Source organism: Ammospiza caudacuta, chromosome 21 (assembly GCF_027887145.1).
Source record: "Ammospiza caudacuta isolate bAmmCau1 chromosome 21, bAmmCau1.pri, whole genome shotgun sequence".
In the NCBI taxonomy this organism is placed as follows: domain Eukaryota; kingdom Metazoa; phylum Chordata; class Aves; order Passeriformes; family Passerellidae; genus Ammospiza; species Ammospiza caudacuta.
The window spans coordinates 815638-842824 of NC_080613.1; the positions used below are offsets into that span (position 1 = coordinate 815638).

Sequence of the window (27187 nt, forward strand, 5' to 3'; positions counted from 1 at the left end):
ACTGCAAAGCATGCAAGCAGAGGCTCCAGTTCTGCTCCCCAGGGCCCTGCTCTCCTCCCAGCCCACACCTCAGCCCCAGATCCCACCTGGAACCCACAGCCAGATCCAGAGAGGCCATCCCGTGCCAGTGGGGACAGTTCCTGCCCTGGGCCTGGACACAGCATCAGCTGTGACGGTGCTCTGACGCTCTGGGACACCCCTGGCCTCTGGTGGCAGCAGAGCCAGGGGCTCCTGCAGGAGCTGCTCTGACACAAAACCCCCGAGGGGACAAAACCTCACCTGGCCCCGCTCCTGCCACCAGCTCATCTGCAGGCACCGTCCCTCCAAGGACCAGGCACAGAACAGCATCCCCAGGAGTGGTAAATGCTGCAAAAGTGCTGGAGTCAGCACTATGGTGAATTTTGCTTTCCACATCTGCAGCCCAATAAATCTTTGTCTCCTTCCAGTGAACTGTGCTCTTCTCGGGCTCCAATTTACACGGCCCAGCCCGGTCCCCGCGGCAGCCCCGGGGGTCCCGCTGCCAGCCCGGGCCGCCACCCCGCGGGCCGAGGGGACAGCGGGGACCCGCCCCGGGCAGCCCCGGCCCCGCCGGCCGCCGGCGCCGCTCTGTGCAAAACCCTCCCGCTCTCCAGACCTTCCCTGGGCTTTTTTTGTTGTTGTTTTAATTGTTTTCAAAACAGATTTCATGTGGTCCCAAAATGAGACCATGATTGTAAATTAAAGTGTAATTAGCCTTTACGCTTTTATATTCATTAACTCTTCTCTGTTAATGATGCAGAGGCTGGAGCACAAACCCAGCATTATGAAACCACATCCAGGAAATAAAATAGTGATTTAGATAATGGCCAGAATGTATTGCTGCTTACACATAATTAAACAAATGCTCAATTTACACTTGGAAACATGAATGAATGTTGATTAACCCCAGCCCAACGACTCTGCTGGCGAGGTGGCTGAGCCCGGGGCTGGCAGTGCTGGGCAGGGTGAGCCGGGCAGGGTGAGCAGCGCTGGGCAGGATGGGCAATGATGGGCAGGGTGGGCAGTGCCCGCTCCCGCCGCCCTCCCGCACCTGCCCGGCCCAGGTGCCGCAGCGCTGCCCGGCTCTGGCTCTGCAGGCTGGTGCCAAAAGCCACCCTGGCACACGGCTGGCACCGCCACACGGGCAGGGGACGCTGCCATGGCAGTGCCACCCCTGTGCCCTCCCGGAGCAGCGGGGACAGCAGGGCCCATGGCAGCGTCCCCGGGGCTGTCCCCCAGCCCACCCTGCCTCCTCACCTCGCTGTGTCCAGAGCTCGGCTCCCACGGACCCTTCATGGATCGCTGCCTCCACAGGCCATAATGGCTCCATCTCGGGGTCAATACGGGCGCCTTTGACACATGATAGACAATAATTGCTCTTTCTTAGAGACTTTTTAGTTCATGGATCATTGACCTGATGGGCTGTAACAGCTCCGACAGAGGCTGCACACCCCTGTGCTTAACCAGCCTCAGGAGCAGGCAGCTCACGGGGCCACGTGGAACAGCCTCTGCAAACCCATGCCCCCAGCGCAGGCTGCCAAGGGCCCTGGGGCCTCTGGAAACCCTTCTGGTAGCATGGCCATGGAGGAGAGGCCGGGGCAGGAGGCCCAGCAGCCCGGGAGAAAAGGCCAGCACACCCCAGGATCCCCTGAGTACCATGGGACAGAAGCAGGATGCACAGGACCAGGTCACCTGCCAGGCTCTGCAGGCTGGAGATCCCCACTCTGACAGCAACTTCCAGGTATATGATTTAATGAAAGGCACAATAAGAAGTGAAACAATTAGAATTTCTGCCTCATTATCATGGTAATCTTATCAGTCGGATAATGAGGTATTAATGGAGATTTAATGTGCCTCTCATAACAGAATCCCTTGGAGAAAACACATAAGGAAATTGCTGTAAATCCACTTAATGATGGAAAGGTCCCCAAACACCATATTCCAGAGGATGAAAAATGCTGGATGCAAATGAGAGAGAATCAAGGTCAATAACGCTGCGGGGACCGAGCTCAGGCAGCCCCGGCCCCGCCCTGCCCCGCCCGGGACCGGCACCGGGACCAGCACCGGCACCGGGAGGGTTTGCGGCAGCTGAAGAAACCCCTCCAGTCTCGTCAGGAAAAATGAGCACTTCCTAAGAAAAAAGACGCCCACCATGATACTTCTGGACTTGACCACTCTCAGCAAGGCATCGAGCAGCAGCCAGCAGAGGGACAGGCGCAGTCCTGCTGCAGGCAGAGCCATTTCTCTCCTCCCAAGCTACCAGAACAGCCAAGCTGCAGATTCAAAGTTATAACTGAAGAGCTCTGTGTTAAGCAGTCAGTGCAGTGGAGCTTCCTCTCCCCTTTACTGGATTTTGGCTCTTTTTTGCCAGTCCCTTCCCTGGGTGTGTGAGGATGGAGCAGAGCAGCAATGCCCAGAGCAAACCACACAGAGTTAGTGGAAGTGCTCACACCTGCACGGCCATCACAGCACATCTCTGATGGCACTGGAACAAGGCAGAAACGTCAAAGCCAAGCGGTTAAACTGCTCTCCTTTTAATCAGTTTTTACAGAATAATACATTAATAATCACGTTAAGAGACAAGATGGGGTTCCTGTATACAAGATTGTGCAAGCTCGTTAATTTAGATTTATAAAGGCTTTACCAAAGAGGAGAGGCAGTACAAAGCTTTTCAATAGAGGTAAAGCACAATTAAAAGGTACAGAACACACATTACTAACTGAGCAGAGGTTAATTCTCAAGTAGTACAGGCTCAACCACGTCCCCAGCTGCACCCAGACACGAGCATCCTTCCCCTGTCCCCACCGCCTGTGCTGCTCCAGCTCTGCAGGCACACTGCCCCATCCGTGCCAACACTCAGCTCTGCTGCCAGCAGCTCTGCCCCTCTCCTACCCCTTCCCCATCCCATTCCCATGGCAGTGAGCTCTCCAATTCCATGAGAATTTGGCCCGACAGAACAGGAACATTTCCAAGCAATACAAACCAACTCTGTGCTCACCAGACTCACCCACAGGAAACAGCATCATGCTCGTGGCTTTTTTCCTGAAGTTTATGGCAGTTACATTCAGCATTTGGTAGTAAAAGATCTTCAAAACAAAAACTTTTAAACTCAAATCCTTGATAGGCCAGACACATTCAGATTCTCATTAAAGAGGATTTTAAAAAGATTTAAAGAGAAATCTCACTTAGGAGCACAAAGGAATCTCCTAGAGATGAAAGCCCCAGCGCTTTCCCTTCCCTCCTCTGCCCAGAAAGGAAACCAGCACCTCTGCAGCACTGCCAGGCACAGACATGCCATTGTTTAACGTGGCAGCCCCTCAGAACGTGCCAACATCAGTGCTGAGACAACGGCCAAGCCTGAAATCCACTCTGGGACCTGGTACCAAGGACCCTGCCCTGCTCCACTTTGCCCAAAATGTTCCATTCCTCCTCCAGTGGCTCAAGTAGGTAAACTCACAGAAAGCACCGAGATTACAGCAACAGGCCCGTGGCTGGCACCTTTTGGCAGCAGTTCTGCTACTTTTGGTCCTCTATGCAGTGTCTTTCCACCTTGGCTATTGCACATCAAACCTAAAAACATCACTTCCTAGACACGGAATTCAGCATTTTAAAACAAAACATTACGGGACGCAGGGGAAAACAGTAAAAGGACATTACAGGCAGGTTTTGAATTCTTTGGAAAGCCTAATTCTCTAACTACACCTATCAAGACTAATAAAGGACCTTCAGAGTAGGCTGGAAAAAAGAAGCAAAGGACCATCTTGCTACAAAAACTCTCGGCTGACCTGGGGCTCACTGAAACACCTACTGGTTTTAAAATAACTAAGTAACATTTAAAAAAAGACTCCAGTTCTTTTAAGTATTTTTCTATGCAGAGAAAGCAAGTGATAAAAGCTGTGAAGGAAATGGTTCTTGTCCCTTCCATAAAGGAGAGTGAACCTGAAAGCCCTGACGGTGCTGACCAGGTGAGCCAGGCCAGCACAGAGGGGCAGCACAGGGGTGATCACCACCTCCTGCGTCCTTGTGCCTTCTTCAGGGATCCCACAAATACTCTCCTCAACCAACACCCAAACCGCAGAACTCTCACACATCAGTCTTAACATCTCGGATATTCAAGTAATAATTACATATTACAGGACACTTCAATAGAAATGAATTTATATTGCTTTTTGATATGATCTGGCCATATCTTCAAGGGCATGTTTGTGCTTTGCTGCAGGGCTGTGCTTGCAATATTGAATTACATGTTCAGCACCAAAAACCCATCAAGGCTGAATAACCAGAATATTGCAATGCTACACAGACTGAGACACCGAGTAAGGCAGATCAGAAGAATTCTGTTTTGACTGAGTATTGCTCCTCCACACAACTGAGTCTCTAATTGGGGTAGAAAGACTATAGAGAAAAGGAAAAGGTTACCATCACACCTTCTCATATGGGATCAGTTTGGAAAAACTGCTTGACTGAGTTATATCTGAGAGCCCTAAAAAGTGACTTTCCTGATTATGCCTTGACAAGTAGCACAGCCAAATCAAGCACTCAATACTTTACATAAATTGCTCTAATTCCAATTGACCACATGATTTTCCCAAGTACTAGTTGCTTACAGGTTTTAATCATCAAAATGCACACACACACAAAAATGAACCAATCGTGTTTTGAAAAGAATGTGAGAAAGATTTTGTTTTCTTTACCAATCACAGACACCAAGTCTTACCACATCCCTCTGTCAGAAGTGCAATGAACACTGGAAAGAGCAAGAAATAATACTGACGTGAAAAAGTTCAGTGCTCGCTGTCCTTTTTCAGTGCATTGAAGCTGAAAAAGAGCAGTGAGTGCTTATATACAGCCAACATGCCCCAGACCACTTCACTCATGAAAAATCCATGTGGTGTTGTGCATAAAAACCTCCTTAAATTGATAACTGTCAGTTTAAGGGGAAGGCGGGGTGAGAAATCTATAAAACACCCTGAACTGATGTCATGATATGTTTCATAAAGAACAGTGTTATATTATTTTAAAATATTTTTTATGAACAGTAAAACTTGCACTGCTGCATAGCAGACAACACGAAGAACATTTAGTAAAAACATTCACTGAACCCCCTGGCATACGTATTTAATGTCACTAATCAAAATATATATTACAGCCCAAGGTTCTGTTAAGGATCTCTGTTTGGGGTTTGTACAGTATACACAATAGCTCAGAAAAAATATTACAGTAAGGTATTTTATTTCTCCTTTTTATATTAGACTTTTCTATTGTAACTTACAGTCCCTCTCCTCTATATATCCAAACCTCTGTAACACCCTAATGCCCTAGCCAAGAAGTGTTCAGCTAGCTAATAAGCCCTATTATAAATTCCAGTTTTAGAAATTTCAGTAATTACATCAATAAATAGTTCAGTTTGCCCTTTTTAAATCTTAGCCTTTTGAGGAAGTCCTTTTGTCACCAAAACATGGTAGGTCACAACCTGTTAGAGGTCAGAGAGGCTTCTGCTTGTTTATTCAAAGGATAGGAAGTCCAAAGATACTTGCAATGCATTAAATATAGTTATATAATATTTACACTGTCCTCTCAGATTTAAAATTTAGGTGAAATACAACCAATAACTGATGTCAGCTACTACAAACTTTCAGTGTGGCTGGTGTTTTCTTAATAAAAGGTGTATTCAACTAGAAAGTTTACTACGTGGCTGCCCCGTTTCCTCTTGTTTCAGTTTTTCATTAGAAATTAAATGAAGTGAATTATTCACGTGAATAAGAATTCAGGAAGAGGGGTGGTGGAGAAAGCATGAAGAATTTTCTGAATGTTTTGAAATTCCAAAATACCTGAAAACTGTGGTCCCTTTTGCAGTGCCAGTATCTAGAGGGGAGGAAAATGCAAACCAAAGAGAAGAGGAAAATCTGTTAAATTAATTAGATTAGTAAAGGTGTGTTTTAAAATGCCTCAATTCTGTACAGTATTTTACAAGGAAAGTCTTTTCTTCAGCTTTTGCAGCTGTTGTACATTCTTAGAAACTCCTCTCCTGCTCAGTCTGCCCGTGCTGTGTGAGCTACTTGCGGTCATCGATAGTTTTGATGAACTCCACGGCTGCCGTGAACTGCATCCACCAGTAGGACTCCTCTCCAGACAGACAGTTGGCATAGAAACTGCTGATGTACTGCACGGTGGACAGCAGGCAAGGGGGGTTTGCCTGGGGTGGGAGAAGACAGAGATACAGCTTGCTTGCAAAGCCCAGCATCAACAAACACCGCCAGGTCCAGAACAGAAGCACAATTCCCTTTGTGCAGTGATCCTCATCCTACAGAGTGTGTAACCTGCCTGCAGGGTAGGGACTGTTTATCCTCTCCAGCCCCACTTCACATGCTCAGAAGGCATCAGGTTTGATGAAAAGAACATTTTTCTAACAAGGAAAAATTACTAGCAGGCCAAGAGAAAGAGGGGGAACACGCCACAATCTGTGAAGGTCATCAGGACCTCACACATGTAAAGCCTGTTGTTCCAGCATCTTACATGCCAGACCATTCTTCACTCATGTCAAAAAAGCAACACAACCAAGTCAGTCCTGGTCTGCATCTTGGTCCTGAGGACAGCATGAAGCAGGCGCAGATGACAGATGCTGTGGACATGCCTCAAGCAAACTCTACTCCCCACACAGCATCTGCACCCCAATTTTCTTGGTTCCACCGGCAAAGTTTGCTTGGATTCAAAAACCGTAACTCTGACCACATTTCTGACATTCCTATTCAAACCCTTCTAAATCAGATCTGGATTTGAGCCTGGGCAGCTCCTCGTGACCCACAGGCATTATGTTTCCTAACTTTGCTTGTTTATTACAGGATTAACTGGGGTTTGTGATCTCTGCAAAAGAACTCACCTTTATGAGAACAAAGACCAGAACAGGAACAAAATCATCAGCCCCAGGCACGGAGTCCTCGTTGGCCAGGCTGAGCAGGTTCATGATGGTGGAGCACATCCTCAGGATGCACTGCACCTTGTCCCGGGGCGTTTTGTAGGCGCTGATGGTGCGGATCTCGGACTGCGCCGACGGCCATGGCGCCTCGCGCAGGTACACCTGGGAACGACCAAACCAGCCCTCCTGGGGCAAGCTCTGCTGGGCAGCTCAGCCACCACGGGCTCACAGGTGGTGGAGAAATGGGAATATGTAAGGCAAGGGGAATTCAAACTGAAAGAGGGGAGATTTAAGTTACAGGTATGGAGGAAATTCTTCCCCGCGAGGATGGTGAGGCCCTGGCACAGGTTGCCCAGAGAAGCTGCAGCTGGGTACAGCCACAGCATGGGTACAGTGTAATTTCCTGAAGGATATTTCAGCTGTCACTGGCAGCAAGGCAACCCTTCTAAGTGTAAAACAGAACAGTCCTCTCCCCATCCCAATCCCAGCCCAAACCCCAACACGCATAATACAGAAGCAAAGGAAAAGAGTTACCTCAGGTATCTGAAGTGCCTTGTGGTTTGCAGTCACTACTTTGGATAACCTCTGTATGTGCTCGTGAAGGACCCTGAAACACAAAAAAACAAGAGTGAAAAGTAAGCAGCAGCCAGCCAGCTGAGGAAACTTGCTTCATGTTTGATAGGACAAGAAAGATCTTCAGGAACGTGGCCCTACAGATGATGGACACCAGGCCAGTGAAGATATAGAGAATTGCTCTGTACAGCCAAGAACAACCACACGTCCTCTAGAGCATCCCAAAAGCATCTGTTCTAAACCACAGGAACCCCAAATGCATGGAAAATACTGAGTGAAAACAGAAAATGGACCAGGTCCAGTCCTGAACCAGGTTTTGATCATTCTCTCAGCACACACACTTGCAGACCTGACAGTCTGTACCACAAATCATCACACTTACAACTTTTTTTTTCTGTTCTAGCAGTTTGTTGCAAACACATTTGCAGATGATGCTAAAGCCCTTCCTCGTTCTTTTACAAAATGTTCTGAACGAAAACATGAATTTGTGTGGCTGACTCAGACAAGTCTGTGGCAGGAGGGCTGCACAACTTCCACTGCACCAAGTGCAAAAGAGAAAACAAGTCCTTTGGATTCCATTAACTTACTGGTCACGCAAAATATCTCCATCCTGATTAGGGTAGAAGGCGAGTTTGAAGATGCGATTCATCACACTGCGCTCGATGGCTAATTGTGCATCCTGGAGCTGCTCCTCACTGGCATTCTGCCAGATGGCATCCTGAGCCATAGCCCCGTACAGGAACTGCAGAAAATCCTCCACTTGGGCTGTTTTATCATCTGCTGCCGTGAGCTTCTGGAAATCTGATAAAAAGGGAGGAAGAGAAAGAACATTTGCTTAAGTAAAAAAATATTACTTCTGCTAAGTTTTTCAGGCACACTTAAGGTGCAGTACTACATGCTCCAGGAGCAAGAACTGACTCCAAATTCCTTACATGCTTCATTTAGTCAGATATGTGCACAGAGAACATAGAACCAGTTTGGTATAAGTGGCTGTTTTGAGTTTCCTGGTGCCACTGTCTCTTACGCTGTGATATTTTTGAATCTTTGATTCACTTGACTCACACTGTTACTATCCCCCATATCTTTTAAGGTGCAGCCTTTGGTTCTGGACTAAGAACTGAATGCTGCAACTTGATTTATCATGTATCAGTAGATATAAAATAATTCATAGTATTCATGCCTCTGCCATGGGGCAGATAATGTGATTTAGCACAACTTTTTTGGCCAAGTAAGGTCAAATTACCTTCATTCTCTCAGGCCATGAAAAATTACCATAACTTAGCTACCACAACATACTGTAATGTCACAGTAATCTGTCTGTTTAGCCATTAATTCACCATATGAAATTAAAATCATTTTAGGAATCTACTCCTCAGATCAAAAGACATATTTTAAAACATTAACCCAAGTCAGCATCTAAATACAGAGTAAAGGATTATAAAAACTATCTGCATTAATCTTACCTTGAATGAACTCCCTTATTTTCTTCTCCTTGCTCTCCAGCAGTAGCCTCACACAGACTGTAGTGAAGTATCTGTTGGCCACCTCTTTATCTCTCAGGACTCTCTGCAGGAGCCTCTCCAGGTGTGCCTGGGTGGTCTGCAGGCCTTGGCGGCAGCGCGTCAGGTAAGCGATATATGGAGCTCTTTTCCTAAAGCACAGAGCCCTGTGTCACACTCACAGCAAAGACAGGCTAACAGCTTTATAAACTAAACTGCTGAGTCAGACTGCAAAGGATTCTTCCACTTGTTCCTTTTAAAACTAAACAATGCCTGAATTTGGAAGTTTGCCTCACATGGGTGAGACAATTGCACCCTTTTGTGGGGAAGCAGAGATGCAACAACCTGCAACAACCTGAATACAATTTAAACCAAAAGGGACCTTCCCAAGCTGCTGGTGAATAAAGACACGAGTGGGGGAGCCCCAGCTGAGCAGCCCCTGCACAGTACCTGTAGTCCTCGGCGATGGAGGCCAGCAGCTTGCGGCACGTGCGGTTGTCGAAGCGGCTCACGCAGCGCATCGTCTCCTGCAGCTGCGCCATCAGGTTCTTGTCCTGCAGGTTGATGGCCTCAGCCAGCTGGACTTTCAAGAAGCACACAATTTCATTATCTAACAAAGAACAAAGGAAAAGCATTAAGGAAAAGAAACGTAGGCACGGTGAAAACAACTATCTTTGAATAGGGGAAACACATTAATGGCTTAAAACAAAACTTCTGTACATTAGGGAATAAATGTTAGTTTAGAACAATTTAAGAAGCCTTTTTGAATTTTCCAGCTGTCAGAGGATAAGCCTCCATATCACTATCTTATCTAGCTTTTAGAACCATTCTGAAATGTGAAGAGGAACCCCTTGAGGTGACATATTCACCTGTCTGCAAATAAACCCAGAGTGAATGAAAGGATACAACACAACACATTTATACTAAGTCAACATAAAGACCCAGTAAATCATTCAAGTGGCACGACTCCCAACAGCACATGAATTTTCAGAGTCTATTCTCTAGCTTCAGGCTCTAACCTGCACTCTATCTGTGATACTTCATTACAAAAAAATCTTAGAGCAGGCTGAGATGGCAGTTTGCCTGTGGAGTAAGAATGAAAACATTCTGGGGGCAAAAGGCAGCCTGTGCCCTCAATATTTATGGCAAAGAGAAGGGACCATAAATGGTGCAGTACAAGTGCTATTACACGGGGACAAGGAGAGACACACAGTGCAAAGAGCCTGTACCTTCAGGGTCTGTGTGGTCTGGGAGACCATTCCTTGTTGAATGTGTCAGCATCGGGAGGGCAACAGAATCTGCTGAACAAAGAGCCAACCTCAATTTCTTCTTTGCATCCCTTAAAGAAGAAAAATATTTTCTTAACACAGTTGATGAATGGTCTGCTTTTCAATAAGAAATCTTTACTTTCTTTTTTATTTAATACTGCCTAGAAGTTATTTAACATCATTTTAATATACAGCATTGTCAAGACTTTAGAATATCAGTTTTTTGATACAGCACCAGTTTCAAAGGGATTTTCTAAACACTGAATTGCTCTGTCCTCTCTGGTTACAAACATCCCTCCACCAGTGGAAATATGACAGTTTGAGATATTTAAAACTAAAAGCACATCAAAGTTTACAATGAATCTGCATTAAGATTCTTGTGGGAACCAGTCACACAGCTTCAGCTTTTAATTCTACTTTGTGGTTAAGATGAAACCTAGAAATGTCTTTACCTATAGGAGAAAGCAGAACCTTGTGGCTGTGCTACTTGGCTTGCAGAGTCTGGGAGGTCGTCTGCAGACATGTTCTGCAAAGCCTCATCCCGTGGGGAGTCGTGCATGCTCTCACCATCCCCAATCGCCTCTGTGGAAACCAAAAACACACTGCACCTCAAGAGACGAGTCAAGAAGAAACCAGACCAGTTTTCTGCTCATTATTCTCATTATTCTACGGTCAGTGAGAGAATGGGGACAGCAAATAAACCAGCTAGTTCTGGATATATGAAAAAATGCACATTAAAACATACAACCCAGAAACTCCTAAGAAAAAACTGCAAAAGTTTTGGAAGGCACTTCCTCAGTGCCATTTACAACAAAACAAAAAACTGGTAGCAGATGTGCCATCAACACCCAGCTCCCTCAAAGGCAATACAAAAAAACTGTCCTTGGGAATACTGATTTAATTCCCAGCCTCTGAGGGACTGTCACACAGATTATTTGACAAAACATTCCTTGTTCAGAGTTCACATTGCTCAGCTGCTAATCCTAACATTGTCTAGAATACTGAAGTGTTTTTATCTTTAAGGAGCAGAAGCTGTGTTGGTGGTGATTACAAAAGGCAGGTTCTCACCTGCACTGTCGTAGTTCACGATGGCTCCTTCACTGGGACTCGTTCTCTTGATTGCATTCCTGTACTTGTCCAGAATGTCCTCAGCAGCTTGTGCCTGTGCACTGAGCCTTGGGCTGGGATCATCTGGAAGGACCATAAAAAACAACAGGAGTTACCCTGGTGTTAGGCCAACTGAAAGCAAATACAAAAACTTAAGCCTACACATTTGGACTCTGTTTTTAGCCAGATCAAACAAAGAGGTGCTTGTGTCCCGTGCAGTCCAAATTCAAATGTATTAATAAAGTCTGAGGCAAATCAGAAAACAAACAGTACAATCAAAGTGAACAAATGAAGTCAGATCCTGAGCAGATCCTCAGCACATTTATACTGCATACACAAATGGCTCTTGAGTATTTGAAGACTTCTAGAAAGGATCAGGCAAACAGAAAACGAAACACCCAGGTTCAAACCATGTTTAATTTAACACTCAAGTAACTATTACAGGACTGTGTGTACAGCTATCCTTACTGCTCAGCTGTGACAAGGACAGGAGCTCTATAATGAGGGTGGGGGAGAAGTGAGGACTTGAGTTGAGAATCCACTGCATGCCCAGACAGACATGTGACAACTTAAAAACAGCCTTCAAGGCAGGAAATCTTTATCCAGTTTCTTATTCAAAATGTCAGCTCTGAACACGAACTACAACAGCATGTACCTGTCTGTCAATAGCTACCTGGTGGGCACTCTGGAGCTCCAGGAGGCACACTCTGAGAGAAAATTACTATGATGATGTTATTCACATACCTTGAAGCGTTGCATATCTGTCAGGCACCATGTCATCTTTGTCTTTTTCTTGTTTTTCTTTCTTCCTAAATGGAATAGGAGCTGAAAATGCAAGGTACCTCATCAAAGACTACTCTGAGATAATGGCCAAATAGCAGAAACTTCAAGGAAGGAGCTAATGCAGAAAATGTTCATCAAATCAACTTCCAGAAAAGCCTAAGTTTATCCATGGGGTAGAGCAGAACTGTACTGTCATCACCTACAGCCAGCTCCACCTTTAACACACAGGAGGTCAGGCAGAACAGTTTTGCCTTCCAGGTACAGCACACTCTAGGGAGCTACTAGCCAAGGGAGTCAGGTAGCTTCCCATTTTTATTTACATATTTATTTATACTTTAACCATAAAGGTGCCTAAAGAGACAATAAAGGCAGTGTGAATTCCGACTGAAGTACCAAACCTAGAGGGACATGATCCTACCTTTGGGCATGGCAGACACAAAACGTTTCCTCCACCAGGGCTTGTTCCTGTCAGACTTCTCATCATCACTGTCTTTCCGTTCCTCAATCTGCAGAAGGGCAGAGTCTACATTTGAGCATTTACCAAATCAAGTGTAAGGAGAAAATTTCTCCTTCACATCAGCCTTTGCTACACTGACTGTAAAAACAGAACTACAGCAGAGCACAAAGAGCAGATTAAGTCAGAAATATCTCTCCTCAAGAAGACATCCCGCAAACGCAAACCCATAGCCACAAAGAACCTTAGTTTCACTTATTTCTTTTTTAAAGAAAATTAATTTTCAGGCTGCTGTAGCAGTTTAACACTACAATGAATCTGTTTCGGAAGTGCCACCAGTAAACTTCATCCAGTAAATTTAAGAAAAGCCAGATTCATTTAAGCCACTCTGAACATCTGCAGCTTTATCTTATAAAACTACTGACCAACGTTTAAAGGATAACAAAAGCGTGTTGTAATTCCTTACCTAAAGACCTCTAATTCCCACTTTCTGGCGTTAGATGTGCAGTTAAAGTGGGCGTGAGAGACAAAAACAAAATGCTAAACGGAAGGCTCACCTCTCCCCTGGAGGAGTCCTTGCTGGGAGATGAAGACGAGGACTGAGAGGCGGCCGCCAGCGCGGCGGCCCCGGCGCTGCCGGAGGCCACGGGCAGCTCCCTGTCCTCGGTGCCAGCCCGCCTGTTCCAGCCAGGGTCGCTCATGGGCCTCCTGCCCGAGGACACGACGTCGGAGCTCCTGCTGCGCACCAGCCTCTCGGGGTACGAGTGCCTCTGCTTGAAGGCCTCCAGCTCCGCGGGCACCAGAGCGTGGCACCCAAAGCTGGGCAGCCGCGCCTCGTTGCCTCCCACGGCCCCCTCCAGGATGGGGGGGTCTGGAGGGGGGTGAGAGGGCCTTGCATAGTGCACTTTGGGCCTTACCACAGCTGACACACCTGTGGGCGCAAGCAGAAAGAAGCCACGCACATTTCTTTCAATATTATTCCAAATTACCTGATTACCTGCTACTAACATAGAAGCACTGAAAATGCCTCTTTTTGAAACAAAGCTTAATCTTTATAACTCACCCTCATTTGAGGACAGAGGGTCAAACAATGCAAGCAAAGAATCTGTCTGAGAAGGAGGAGATGTCAACTGACTGGCTCCTGAAATACAGAGAGAACAAAGTCAGTGCCAAAACTGCCTCCAACATGAGAGACACTGGAAAAATAGACTTCAGCAACAAAAGTTTACAGAACTTATACTGCAAAGTATTTGTAAAGATATTCTGTATGGAAAGATCTCTGTAGTACCTTGAAATTACCAAGAGTTACATCACAAAAAATGGGGAATTCTTGAGGAGCAGCCCAGTTCCAAAATGCAAGAGGACAGTCAATGTAATCAAACTGAATTAGGGACTTTGGATCTAGTACTCAAGCTCTAGTACAGCAAAGCACTGGAGCCTCTTTGTCAAACAAATACAGTACTGGCAAATAAGGAAAATATTAAGCTTAGTCACTAGCACTTTGAAATTGGGGAGAAATTGTAAAACTCAAGGATTCCATAAATGTCACTTGTTTTTATCAGAGATTCCATGTAAATAACTTACCATGGGCTGTTTCATCCATGTCAGGACTTGTTACAGAATCTTTGCCCCCAAAGTCAGAGCTACATTCAGACCTGAGATCCTCAATCTTGTTAGGAATATCTTCAGATGTTGCACTAATACCTTACACATAACAAAAGAAGCATCTGTAATAGTCTTTCAAAGAGCAAGGAAGCAAAATCCTGAGGCTGTTAAAATGTTTGTTGGACAGTGAGTAATCAAGTTCCAACTCACAGTAGCACCTACAGACATTACAAAATTCTATACTCATAAAACAACAGCTTATTTTTGCTCTACATCTTGAAAAGTGTTACCATAGCCATGAATACACTCTGGCAAGAGGCATTAGAAAGATACCCCACTCTTATATACTTTGCAGAAAATGAAGAACTAGAGCTATGATTTATTTAAATAAAATAAGTTGTTTTAAATGCAAGAAAGTTTGGAGTTTCTTCCAAAGCAATACTCCTCTGCTAACCACTGCTATTGCAGCACAGGGCATTTATCTCTCTGCTGCCTTTTTTACTTCTTCTGTGAGGTGAACAAAGAATCACAGCTTTGAAAATTCCAGAACAAGTGCAGGAAATTGTTTTATGAGTGAAGTGATGTATAAATAAAGCACGAGCAGCACAGCGAGTGGTGCCCATGCTGAGATGGAGCAGCACTGTCAGACAGCTCACACACCTGACACAACGCTCAGGCCGGGGGTGCTGGGCCGGGAGCTGACCTCCCTCACATCTGTGTCATCAGACGTGCTGCCCAGCCCAGAGCAGCTCTCCAGCTCCTGGAGCCTCTCTTCCTGCTTTAAATCTGGAGCCTCTGCAAAAGGGAGACAATGGACAGTAGAGAGAGAAGGTATCATTGCTCAATTCCACGCTCCCTAAACATTCACAAGCAGAAGGAAGGGGTGGGGGGTGATTTAGTGCATCAAGTTTTTAGGGAACTCAACCATTTCAGCAAGTGTTTTCTTTTATCCTTTGGTACAGAAGGCAGGACTCTGCACAGACAGCAATGCTCTGTCTGTACAGGCATGCTAAGGAGTGTTTACTGTTTTAATTGTTGTATGTCTTAGACAACAGGATAGAGTCACATCTTCACTAACCAAAGTAAACCACAGTCCTGGATAGCTCCTACCACAGGGAAGGAAAGCAAGCACAAATTTGCTCTGAAAACCCTTCTCTTCCCCTTCAGACCTTAAGAATTTCTTAGGTAACAGAAGTCTCTCCCAATGCTTTCCATCTTCGTTCTGCCTAGGAGCATTTTGTCCTTTTAATCCTGGAAGTATTCACAAAAACTAACTTAAGCCTAGGACAGTAATTTCTTGAAGAAAGAGGAGGAGGAAGAGGCTGCTGTTTTGCATTCTATGCCTCTGGAAGAGTCTTAGAATCATGCTAAAGAAATACACAAAAACTGCCCGATTCTGACCTGAATCACTTGGTAATACTTCCACACTCCACGCCTCACTTGTGGTTTCTGATATGGTTGAACCTGTGCAGGGATCAAGCAACACGGATCCTGAACCTGGCAAACACAGCAAGCTGCCTAGCATGTTCTCTGCAGCTGCACCTGCAAAAGTAAAGCCGGAGCGTATGGCTAGAGCTGGGCTGGGGCAGTCAGCTCTAGAGACAAAAGGAAGAACACCTCGAAAGTGTCCTTGGTAAAGCAAACACAACGCTGAAAAGAAACCAGTAACTAAGCACAGTCCAGGTCATGCACACAGAAATCCTCCTAGAGCAAATCTCCAGTTGAATCTGTGGAAATGCCCCTGTTGAGGAAGGGAGGAGGATGAGGAGGAGGAGGATGAGGGCTCTGCAGCCTCGGGTTCCAGAGCACACAGGACCTACCCAGAGCACGGCCGTTACCTGCGATCTCCTGCAGCCGGTCCTCGTCGATGTTGGGGTCAAAGTCACTTCCCAGGACATCTGTGCTCCAGGTCTCACTCACAGTTTCTGAAATGTCTCTGTCATCAGTCAAACCCATCATGTCACGGATTTCAAACTTACGGAGCTTGTCATCCAGGTTATCCTGAGTTGTGGCTGTGGAAAAAGAAACAGTTCTTGATTTTCTGAAAGGCTTCTCCAATTATTGCAGATTGAAAGCCTGTAAGAGTACATTAGGAAAAAATCCCAAACAAACAGCCCCCTAATTCTACCAGGTAAGGCAGTGGTTAAAGGAAGGCCTGTAAAACACTATTACTGTTTCCTGAGTAGGAATTCAGGAAATGCTGCCTGAAAAAAAAATTGAGACCTAAGAAGAAAAATCTGGAAGTACACATGATAATCTATCAACTAAATTGACAGGAAAAATAAATGAAATGTAGTGCTACAAAGACACTGATACAATTCCCATAGAGGAACAGGATCACAGAAAAGCTGAAGGCTCCAGGGATCATTCCAGCCCAAACTTCCTGCCCTGGTCAAGGACACCAGGTTGCTCATGATCATGTCCAGTCGTATTTTGAGAATCTTTAGGTTGAAGACACCACAACCTCTGGGCAACCTGTTCAGTGTTTGACAAATGGACATTAAAGAGAAAATTGTCCAGATACTTCCAAACTACTCCAATCCAGATTATCCTATTCCTGAATGGAAGAGCTTGATATCAAGCAAAACTTTACAGTCTCCTATAAAGGACTTAAGTGTCAAAATTCCAGGCAATTTTGTTTTCCTAACAACAGACTACAAAGAATATTTTTTGGGGGGAAAAAAAACCACCAAACCAAACCCACAAATAAATACAAGAGCGATTGCACAAGGAAAATGTCTACTTTTTTTCCTTGAATTCGTCAGTTTTGCAGCCTCTCTCCACAAAGACCTTGGCTTTAGCACATCCAGCAGCTGAGGCCCTGGGAGGAGGGGGGCACCTGCCTTGCTCGTGCTCCAGCAGCTGCAGAGCCTCCACGCCGTTGCTGCCCGAGGGGCCCGCGCCCAGCTCCGACACCGACTCCCCCTCCAGGTCCAGGGAGGACACCGAGTTGGAGCGATTGGAAGGGCCTGGAACACAGATTCACATTGAATAACAGCTCCTAAATACACAGCATTAACAATTCAGGACACAAAACTCACCAGAAAAATGAAATGAAGTAGCAGTTCCAACACAAAATATTGAATCTCACCACTACTGTACTTAGTAGGAACTTAAAAGCCAATAAAGTCTTTGTCTTTAATTTATTTACTTGCTTGTGAATTTGTTCTCTTATTTTGAGGAGACAGAGCAAAAATGAAGTTATGGAAGTTATACAAAATAATGCAAAAGTGATGTGTCCAAACCTCTTCCATCCCACAGACATATGTGCTTTGTTATGTCTGAGGTTCACATAAAGGAATTGTGCAGAAACTATTCGGAGACATGTAACAGCTAATTAGAACATGATGAAAAATAAGTCTGAGATGTTCAAGTTTAGAGCTAAGTTAGATTATCTTAGTAACTAGTACTGCACATAAGTTTAAAACAAAAAAAAAAAAAAAAAAAACAAAAAACCCTCTATTTTCTCTTTTTAAACACACTTAGTCTTTTTCTTCCCAACACTCAGATTCAGTTATGCCTTTGTAGGTCAAAATTTAGCTCCAGGCTTTATTCTCTGAACAACTAAGAAAGAAGACACGCTCTCAGAGTGAAATAGCACAGTCTTCAAAACAGCAAAGCCAAGAGGCTGCATTTAACACACCTTCCTTTTACAGTTAAGGGGGAAAAAAGCCCAATAGAGCAACAAAACTTCTTCAAGACTTAAGCAGCCCTTCACCTTCAGATATTCCTTCCAGATTGTCACTGCAGAGGGAGAAGCGCAAGGTTTTGTCAGGTTTGCCATGGAGCTTGTTCTCGTCGATGGGGACATCTCCCTGCCCACCATCTGCAAGCTGCATGTTTAACACCTGCAGGGTGGCAGAGAGAAACAGGACTTCATTCAAATCATCTCTTTTTCGGGTAATTAAACAGCAAACAAAACATCGGAGACATGTTTTTGTGTTGTTAATGGAACAATCAAATCTCTAACATTCTGTTAGAAAAAAGACAGCAAAGTCCCAAGTCACAGCCTGTCAGGAACCACCCCATGGACATTAGGAATGTCCTGATAACAAGGGAGCCACAGCTCCCTCATCGCCCCCAGAGCAGAGCAGTGTGAAAGAATCTGTACCAGGCTGCCAGAGGAGATAATCCCAACCATCAGGCAGGGACCAAAGCTGGAAGCAGCAGCTGTGCTACAGCTGGAGAAGGAAAAGGCTGAACACCAGCCCTGCCCCAGGAACAGGCTGCAGGCATTGATGGCACTGTGAGCTCAGCTCTGCCCCCATGAGAACCTGGGCCTGTGCCTTTCAGGAGCTGCCAAAAGCATCAGGATCAGTGCTCCAGTTCTGCCATTCACTGTGTCCCTGGACCCAAAGGACAGGGCGTGCAGAGACACAGCAATTTCTTAATACCCAGACCAAGAGCCCAGGCTGCTCTTAAGCTCCTTAAGTGAGGGAACAAACCCCCCTCTACCAAAGGCCAGTTTGGAAGCTACAACCCCCAAGCTCAGTAAGGATTTAAACTCCCATTCCAGCTTTATTACCAAACTTAGCTTTGCACCCTCCCTGCTGTGCTATTAGAGCAGACAGAGGCTGCATGGTCCAAAACATCTGAGATGTCATCGTTTGTGGATACCTCATTTTCTGACATCATTCCTGGAGTAATCTGTGGACCTGTCCCCAGAGAAATCACCAGCACTTCTTCTGGCTGCACTTCTGGAATAGTCTCCTGGGAGGATCCTTCATGATCTCCATGCTGGTCCATTAGCATGTTTGATCTACTTCTGCTTCGAGTGGCTAAGAAAATAATACAATGGAAATACAGAACTGTAGTGTTTTAATTAGCAATACACACTAAGTAAATTTTCAAAATCAAAGTATTATTAAACTTTTGAGAGATGGAACTGATGTTTAAACTTCAGTACTGCCCTGTGGAAAAGGAAACTCAACATAAAAGTTGAGAAGCAGAAAAACAAGGTACACTGTGACCTGTTTGCCAACAGCAATTCAGCCTATTCCAACCACAGAAAGACCTTTCATACATTATATGAGAAAATTAGGTTCGCTACTTAAAAAATGTCTAGGTTTCTGTGGTTTAAAACTCTAATTAATTTGTTTAAAAGGCTTTTTCTCCTAAGAAATAGGAAATCTTATTCTAACAGGTGTCTCAAACCCAGACACACAACACAACATCAGGTGGTTTGCTCTGATTACTTTTCCACTCTTATGTCTCCTTTTCAACTGGCCTCAGATTCCCACATTTGGCTCCACAGAAATAAAAACACCCACATGAAATTAAGGTTCTAAGAATGGCAGCATGACACCAATTGCTACTTTATTTGAGCCAAGGAAAACAAGGCAAGTGTGCAGAAGTGGCAGCCAGATTCTAATTATCTGGCAGAGGGGTTTTTATAACCCACATGCACACAAAATGAGTTCATATACTGCAGAAATCTGCCAGGGTGGCCCAAAGGCATGCTGAGTGATGTGACACAAGTCAGAGTTGCACAGAAGAATGGAAAGAGGGCATTACCCACCAAAAGGGGTTACTAGAGTTATGTGAGCTGACAGATTGGTAGCAGAGGTATCCCAGGCAGTAATCGCTGCCAACTGCTGTCCTGGAGTTCGAAAGCATTAAAATGAAACAAAAGAAACAAAAACTTAGAGCAAAAGCTATTTTATACCATAAAATAAATGCTGTAAAGTGCCACTACTATAGAAGTGTAAGACCAGAACCATTCAAAAGCAGAGTTAAACCAACATGGGACAGGTTTGTTTTTGGGGTGGTTTTTTGCCGCTTATTGGACTATGTATATTTTCATCCTTTTGCACACCAACACCAAATCTCTCAAACAAAAATATCCCACATGGTCATATTCATATAAATATATACTGAAGAAGAGTACCACACTTCCTAGTTTAAAAGAAAGTATTATTAATATGGAAAAAATCTAGACCCAGAAATCCTATTCAAAAAACAAAACCCAACCAACCTAAAATTGCATTCCAGAATACTGACAGTTGGAATTAGAGCAGGCAAGGAATGGAGAAAGAACAAACCTTCTCTTGTCAGCACATACTCTGAAAGTCCTGCTCCTGCTTGTTCACCCTCCTGTCCATTTGTTCTCTAACAAAAATGTTAAACTTATTCTATCCCACTAATTAAATGCCTCTGCTTCCATCTTACTACTTTCCTAAGCAATTTTCCCCCTAGATCTGCTTCCCACCTTTCCCTTTATTGTCACTGCCAATCACCACCATTATGACTCCCAACCAGTCCAGAAACTTTCTCCAGTTCAGGCTGGAGTGATGAAGGTCATTCACCACACTTGCACTAGACACTAAGGAAGTTACCTGGGTTTAAGAAAAATTCTTCACTATCTACACAGAAAAAGTAGGAATTGCAAGTGCAGGTGAAGAGTAAGTGAGAAATTGGCACAGAAATGCCTGAGGTGTCAGGAGCCAGGCGGGAGCTCCGCTCGCTCTCCTTACCTATGGGCAGTCGGTTTTTCTTGTTGGCTGGAGTAGTTGCAGGAGAAAGCTGGGGGGTGTTATACGGAGTCATTTCAAGGCTGCTGCTTTTCCCTGGCTTGTTCTGGGGTAAATTTGTCAGCAAGTTTTCCAAAGCCATCCGATCTTCCTTGAGCTGATCGCTTGACATCACGTTCCGCATGAAGCCAACCTAAACACAGACACCGGTTTTGGTGAGAGCTGCAGTGCAAACCAGCCTGCTTTGGCCAAGGTGGGACAGGAGGGAGCAGGCTCCAGGGGCCCTCTCCAGGAGCAGGGGCATTACCAGGGCAGTGAGCTGGCTGTAGGTCATGTACACCACGGTGCGGCTCAGCCCCTCCAGCAGGTTCACGGCCGACATCGGCGGGGTCTCGACCGCGCGCCCGTCGATCACCACGTCCAGGAAAGCAGCAACACAGCTCTGAGACACAGCAGACAGCAGGAATGAGACACCCTCCCTAGAGTTTGGGATGAAACTTATGGCAGGAGTTAAGCAGCCTACAGAATAATTCAAGTTTCGCTTCCTGTTTCTGAAATCTTGGGATAGAATAGCAGATATTTCAAGGTCACTGAAGAGCAAGCAAGGAAAGTGTGCAGTTACTCTGAGCATTTCCTTCATTCCTTTCCTGCATTCCAAAGTATTACTTACTTAAATGTCCTCTTACAATTTAAAGGAAAAAAACAATGGCAATAAACAGGCCCTTCCTGAAGGATCTGCCGAGCACAGACTGAAAATGAAACAAAGAAGCAACAACGACATCACTTTCTAATCTCAGTGAAAATGTTACTTGTACAATAAATCTGTAGCTTTGTGTGGTGACTGTGTAGCAACTAGAATTATCAAAACCTGGACAGATACAAGGTTACCAAGGATGCCAACAGGTTTTTAAACACTTGACAATCTATCACAGGTCATCAGCTTCACTGTTGCTCTGATGAAGGCACCGGCTCTATGGCTACGGATGGATTCACACTAACACGAAAAGCTGAATAAAAAACGGAGAACTATGCAAAAAAAGAAAGTTACTTGCACTAAGAAATTACTTGGTGTTAAAACAGGCATTATACTGAGGCTGTTTTCAGATCAAAGTGCTTCGTTAGGTTCAGTTGAAAAACCACAGACAGGAATTGAGTATTTCACAGAATCATAGAGTGGTTTGGGTTGGAAGAACCTTAAAGACCACCCAATGCCAACCCCCATCATGGGCAGGGACGCTTTCCACTAGACCAGGTTATTCCAAGCCCTGTCCAATCTGGTCTTGAACATTTACAATGCTCACTTGAAAATACCATTTAATTTAATTTTTAAAAATATTTTCTTTTAAGAAATATCAAGTCAGAGTAGAAGCAAGAATCCTCAACCCTTAATTCTAGTGTTCAAGATTTTTTTCCCCAGCTTCATTCAGGATTTAATCTGCTTTTCATGATATGTAACTTGGAAATTTAATACTTAGTAAGTCCTTTGCAAAGTCTGAAAAAGGAGCTGCAGAAGGATGATGACGTATTCACCAAATCTTGGATTTTTTCAGCCTGGATTCTTACTTTGTCAAATTTAGCGAGGCTGGTCTTCGTACGTGGATCTCCCTCCTCAGAGCCTGTCATTGCCAGCTGCTGCAGAAGTCTCCCAACCTGAAACCAAAAAGAAGTACACAGAATAAGCCTTTCATACCATGATGGACCTGATTATAAAAAATACTCAAAAAACCTCCTCCATTCTAAATCCTTTTTCATTTAATACTCCAAGGAATATTTCTGATCGAGTGGACAGAGATTTGTGCTTGCTTTCAGGGAAGAAAAAAATGCAAGAAGCTTTAGGAAAAAAAAGCAGTCATTGCCTTTAACAAGAAAATGTGCACACACAGTAGGCTGTGAGCATCCATACTTCCCCCTCCCAGGGACAAAGCATGTTTTGTTTTTGCAACACATCAGAATTGAGGGTTGAATCTAGGTCATCTAAACCTAGAGATTTTCAAAGGCTGCATATATTTTACTAAGGAGAAATAGCAGGAGGGCTAACCCTTGTTTCAGAGCACATATCCCTTATTCATCTCCAACTGCAAAGCAGCCCTCACTTTAAAGAGCTGCCACCTGCTCTGCTGCAGCACGTGAGCAGTGACACAGGAGAGGATTGCTGCTGGATTTCAGAGGAACACTGAGCAAACTCCCCAGCGTGACTGCACTGTAAGGATCACTCCCTGCCCACTTTATAGACAACAGTAAAAAGCAGGTTTTGTTCTTCACGTGGAGAAACTTCCTCAGTCAGACAAGTGTGGCTCAACACCTTCAGATACTTCCCTGTGTAACATCATTAAATTGTCCAAGTGTTTGCATAATGACAAAAGCTGGTCATGACGGCTGGGGAATGCTCCAAGTAGAGCACTGGACATTACAAGGGGTTTTCAGCAAAGTATTTCATTATTTTTTGCAATACCTGGTATAATATTTAACATTTGCAAGAACAGCATAACATTCTTTTTCACATATTCCAGAATTCATCTTCTAGTCATTTTTATGCATTAGCTTCCATCCCTTAAAACAGCTTTTACAAAGGATATTTGCAACTCTTCTAAGGGATGCAGGAATACATGCTGTCAATTTTTTCAAGTCAGTATTTTAAGCAAACAGATAAACTTTGCAGCCTGCCTTTCCAGCAGCAATTAACACAAATATTTCGTTAGCATTCATTTTATAAGGAGAATAGACAGTACCTTCCGCAGTAGCATCAGTTCTAGAGAGAATAAAAAAGCCATTTATATATTTTTAAGACTGCCTGGCTGTGAATCATACCTGCATCAGATTAAATCTTGCCACCTCATTGATAGGAGCATCAGAAATGATGCCGTACTGCTCAGGGTTGACGATGGCAGGGCAGATAAAGCACGCCAGAAGGAGATCTGTGCACATGGCTCTGACCTCGCCAACCTCCAGCCTGTCCACACACGACAGCGTTTTGTACATCTGCGACACAATCCACCTCAAGCTGTGGGGAAAACAGTACGTGTTTTGTTTGAGATAGCCAATGAATTTGTTGACCAGGGTCACCAGCTTGGCCTCGTTAGAGTCAACCATCTCTTGGACCCTCTGCTTGAACTTTTCTGTGCCTTTCTCTCCAAATAACTTCTCCTGCTGTACTGGGGAGAATCTCTCAATTAACTTGTTTGCGTCGGTTTCCAGGTGGTCTTCATCCTCAACCAGAAGCTGCATGATCGGCTCATGTAAGGTAGCAGTAAGAAAAAGTTTTGCAGAAAAGAGTCCTTCAGAGAAGAGCTTGAACAGGATGCTGAAGGCACAGGTGCCTCGCCTCAGCAGCCGCCTGGGGTTGTCACTTTCCTTCAGCTCAAACTCGATCAGGTACCGCAGCACCTGCAGCAAGTAACTCTCGTCCTCCTGCATGATGCAGTTGCCATAGATGGAGGTGAACACCGTGTGAATGACACTCTGGGTGTTGTCCTGGTTGAGCTTCTCTCCAGCAACCAGGCAGGATGCAATCAGCCTGGGGTTCTCTCTCAGTCTGTTCAGGAATTCTCCGTAAGCAGTCTCCTGGAATCCCAGCTGCTTGTACCCATCCACAAACTGTGTGTCCTCCAAGATTTTTGCATGCTGGCAACATTCAGCAGGAGAAGCTTCAGCACTTTAAAGAAAAACATTGAAACACTTTAAGTACTTTAAGTAACTCTTAAGTAAACAAACTTGCTAAGAGACACCATGTGATCTGTCTATAAACCAGGCTGCCACAGAGCAAAAAGTCTTTCCAGATAGTTACTACAAATTCTTTGCAAATTCTGGATAGCTTGCTCTCGTGAACAGAAGCAAAACTAACACGGGTATTAAAAAACCAATTGCTTCAATGGCCAACAAGTGCCTTTTGGTGTGAGATTGCCCAGCTGAGGTTTGGCTTACAGCCCCACATTGTTAGCCCGCAGGCTGTGAGGGCTGGCAGAGGGCGGGCGGTACCTGGTGATGATGAGCCTGTCCAGGTTGATGCGCTGCTGTTTGGAGATCCAGGCCGTGCGGTAGAGCCGCTCCGCCGTCTTCAGCACGTCGGCGTTGAGGCGCTGGATCAGCGCCTTCTCCGAGCTCACGTACAGCCGCTCCTGCTTCAGGTGGTGGGCCAGCGTGTGGATGTCCAGCTTCACCATGGTGCCCCAGCCCTGGCACACAGAGCAGCGAGGGTCAGCCCAGCAGGGACAGCCCTGCCAGCCCTGCAGTGGGCTCACTGGGGGCTCACCGGGGCAAGGCACGCTGCTGTGCCCTCCTCAATCCCACCCTGCTGAGGCACGCTCTCAATGGAGGTTCCCAGTGCCAGCTCCACTGTCTGGCACACAGAGCAGCGTGGGTCAGCCCAGCAGGGACAGCCCTGCCAGCCCTGCAAGTGGGCACAGGCTCACCGGGGCAGGGCACGCTGCTGCGCCCTCCTCAATCCCTCCCTGCTGAGGCATGCTCTCAATGGAGGCTCCCAAGTGCTGCTCCATCGTCTGGCACACAGCAGGCCCACTGGCACAGAAGCTGAAGGTATTTTCAGCTCGCCCTGGTGAGCAGGAACAGAGCACAGCCCTGCCCACACCTCAACTGCACCTGGCCTTACCTGGGGACATGTGGCAACAGCTCAGGTGACACAGGTTCAGGGAGATGGAGACCAGCCCCCATTCCCACTCACTGTCCTTCACCCCAAAGCCCATCCACACAACCCAGCACTACCCAAGGACCTGGGTGCTGGAATCTCAGAATTGATGGTTAACTGCTTCATGTCTTCCCCACTAGAACTAACAGCCACAGCAGCTAATTTGGGAAGGACAGGGATTGAGACAGATTTCACCTGTAACAGACCATAATATACCTGTCACGTGTATCAGTAATGGAGATGCCAAAGGGCTCCCTTCAAAGCAATACTACAGTCAAAACAAAAACTTACTTCCCACAACCTGCAGTGACTCTGGACAAGCCTTGCTTCACAAACCCATTCAGACCATGCTTGAGAAACTACAACTAACGTGCTGGAATACCACGTGCTGGCCCAGTGCTCTCCCTGCTAGTGTTTTAAAGATCTGTTTCACTGCTCAGCAGAGCAGGAGGTGATCCTCACTGAAGAATACAGATTAGCTCCCTCATTAGGCACAGGTGTCCCATTTGTTGGGTTTCTGCAGCCTGACAACCAGGTGCACTGACAACCATCACTGCTCCTTCTGTAATTAAGTCCTTTCATCTATAGTTTTAACCTCACAACCAGAAGCCAGGCAGACATGAACAGAGAAGTTGTCACAATGCATAAAAAAAATTGCAATTTTATTACGCCCCAAGGTTTAAAGGCCATTCCTAGCAAACACAGAAAACTGGGTATAAAGCTCTTTAAAAAAACCCCAAACTCAAAAAGACCCCAAACCAAATTCAGCAACCCTAATCAGAGGCTACAGCTGATGCATCCAAAAATGAGATTACGACAGGAACTTGAGGGATGTGCTAATTCAGATGTTTTTAACTGGGACAGTCTCAGAGAAATTATTAGAAGAAGAAACATTACTGTTGCTGCCAAAGTTCTTTGTGAAACAAATAATAACTTCTTGCAACAAATATATTTTTAGTCTCAGAATTTAAGAGCTTGCAAAAAAAAAAACAAAACAAAACAACAAACCAGCAGTAAACTTGCTACTGCCTGCAAACACAGTAGTAACCAGTCTTTAGGCTGTGAGACAGTGCTATCAGCCTGGAAAAAGAAGGTGAAGCCATAAAAGCACACACAAGCAAGACCTGCAGAGCTGCCTTCTGCCTTTTCAGAGCTTCCCACTGTAGGGCTGTGCTCAAGAGCTGCTCATATTTGATCAAACTGAACAGTTTTCGTTGGCATTTTCCACTTTCAGGTGTCAACCCACAGTCCCCACTTTCCTGGACAGAAAGTCACTCCAAGTGGATCTCCTGCTTCTAAGCAAGTTTGGGAAGGAAGAGGAGACCCATATGGAATACCCCTAGGAGCAGCCTGTAGCCCCTGCCTACAGTCCTTTGCTTTGCCAAATTTCAAAACAAGTCTCTATTTTTGTGTCACTGGTTACAAACCCGTTTAAGAGCAGCCAAGCTGATTAAACAACTCCTGAGGTGCTTCCTACACTTACAAGCAATTTCTCCTGATTTCACTTAGGGTCTTTTTCTGGTTTTGTTTGTTAGAGAAGATGTTTCCAGCACAGGGATGGGCAAAGCTCCCTAAGAAGCCTCTGAGGAAGATGCTGTGCTCCTTCCTCCTCTGCCCATGGGTCAGAGCGAGCTCCACAAGCCCTGTCAGCAGAAGCCCACACAGCCCCACACAGTGCAGAGATGGGACACACACATTAACCCACCTGCCCAGCAAAAAGAGCTCAGACTCCTGCACTGAACCGTTTGTGATGTCAGCTGAAAATCACTGACAGCAGAAACCTCACCCTGCTGGAAGGTGAGGTGAGCACCCACAGAGGAACAACTTGGGCACCTCCTCACGAAGAGCAGAC

At 45.4% G+C, this 27187-nt stretch overlaps 1 protein-coding gene across 1 annotated transcript; it reads right to left on the bottom strand.

The window, feature by feature from the left end:
- Positions 1–2594: 2594 nt before the first annotated feature.
- GAPVD1 (GTPase activating protein and VPS9 domains 1) lies at positions 2595–25668 on the bottom strand. The gene is made up of 27 exons (XM_058818163.1): positions 25627–25668; positions 24669–24865; positions 23502–24345; positions 22257–22343; positions 21001–21135; positions 20697–20886; positions 19742–19822; positions 18841–19001; positions 17942–18071; positions 17067–17192; positions 16062–16235; positions 15625–15765; positions 14884–15018; positions 14203–14322; positions 13682–13759; positions 13176–13549; positions 12583–12670; positions 12126–12206; positions 11343–11465; positions 10727–10856; positions 10236–10345; positions 9457–9616; positions 8971–9158; positions 8095–8308; positions 7469–7541; positions 6899–7096; positions 2595–6214 (listed from the first exon to the last, which is right to left on the bottom strand). The coding sequence occupies exons 2-27, from the start codon at positions 24851–24853 to the stop codon at positions 6074–6076; spliced, it is 4467 nt and encodes a 1488-aa protein (XP_058674146.1). The 5' UTR covers positions 24854–24865; positions 25627–25668; the 3' UTR covers positions 2595–6073.
- Positions 25669–27187: the final 1519 nt, after the last annotated feature.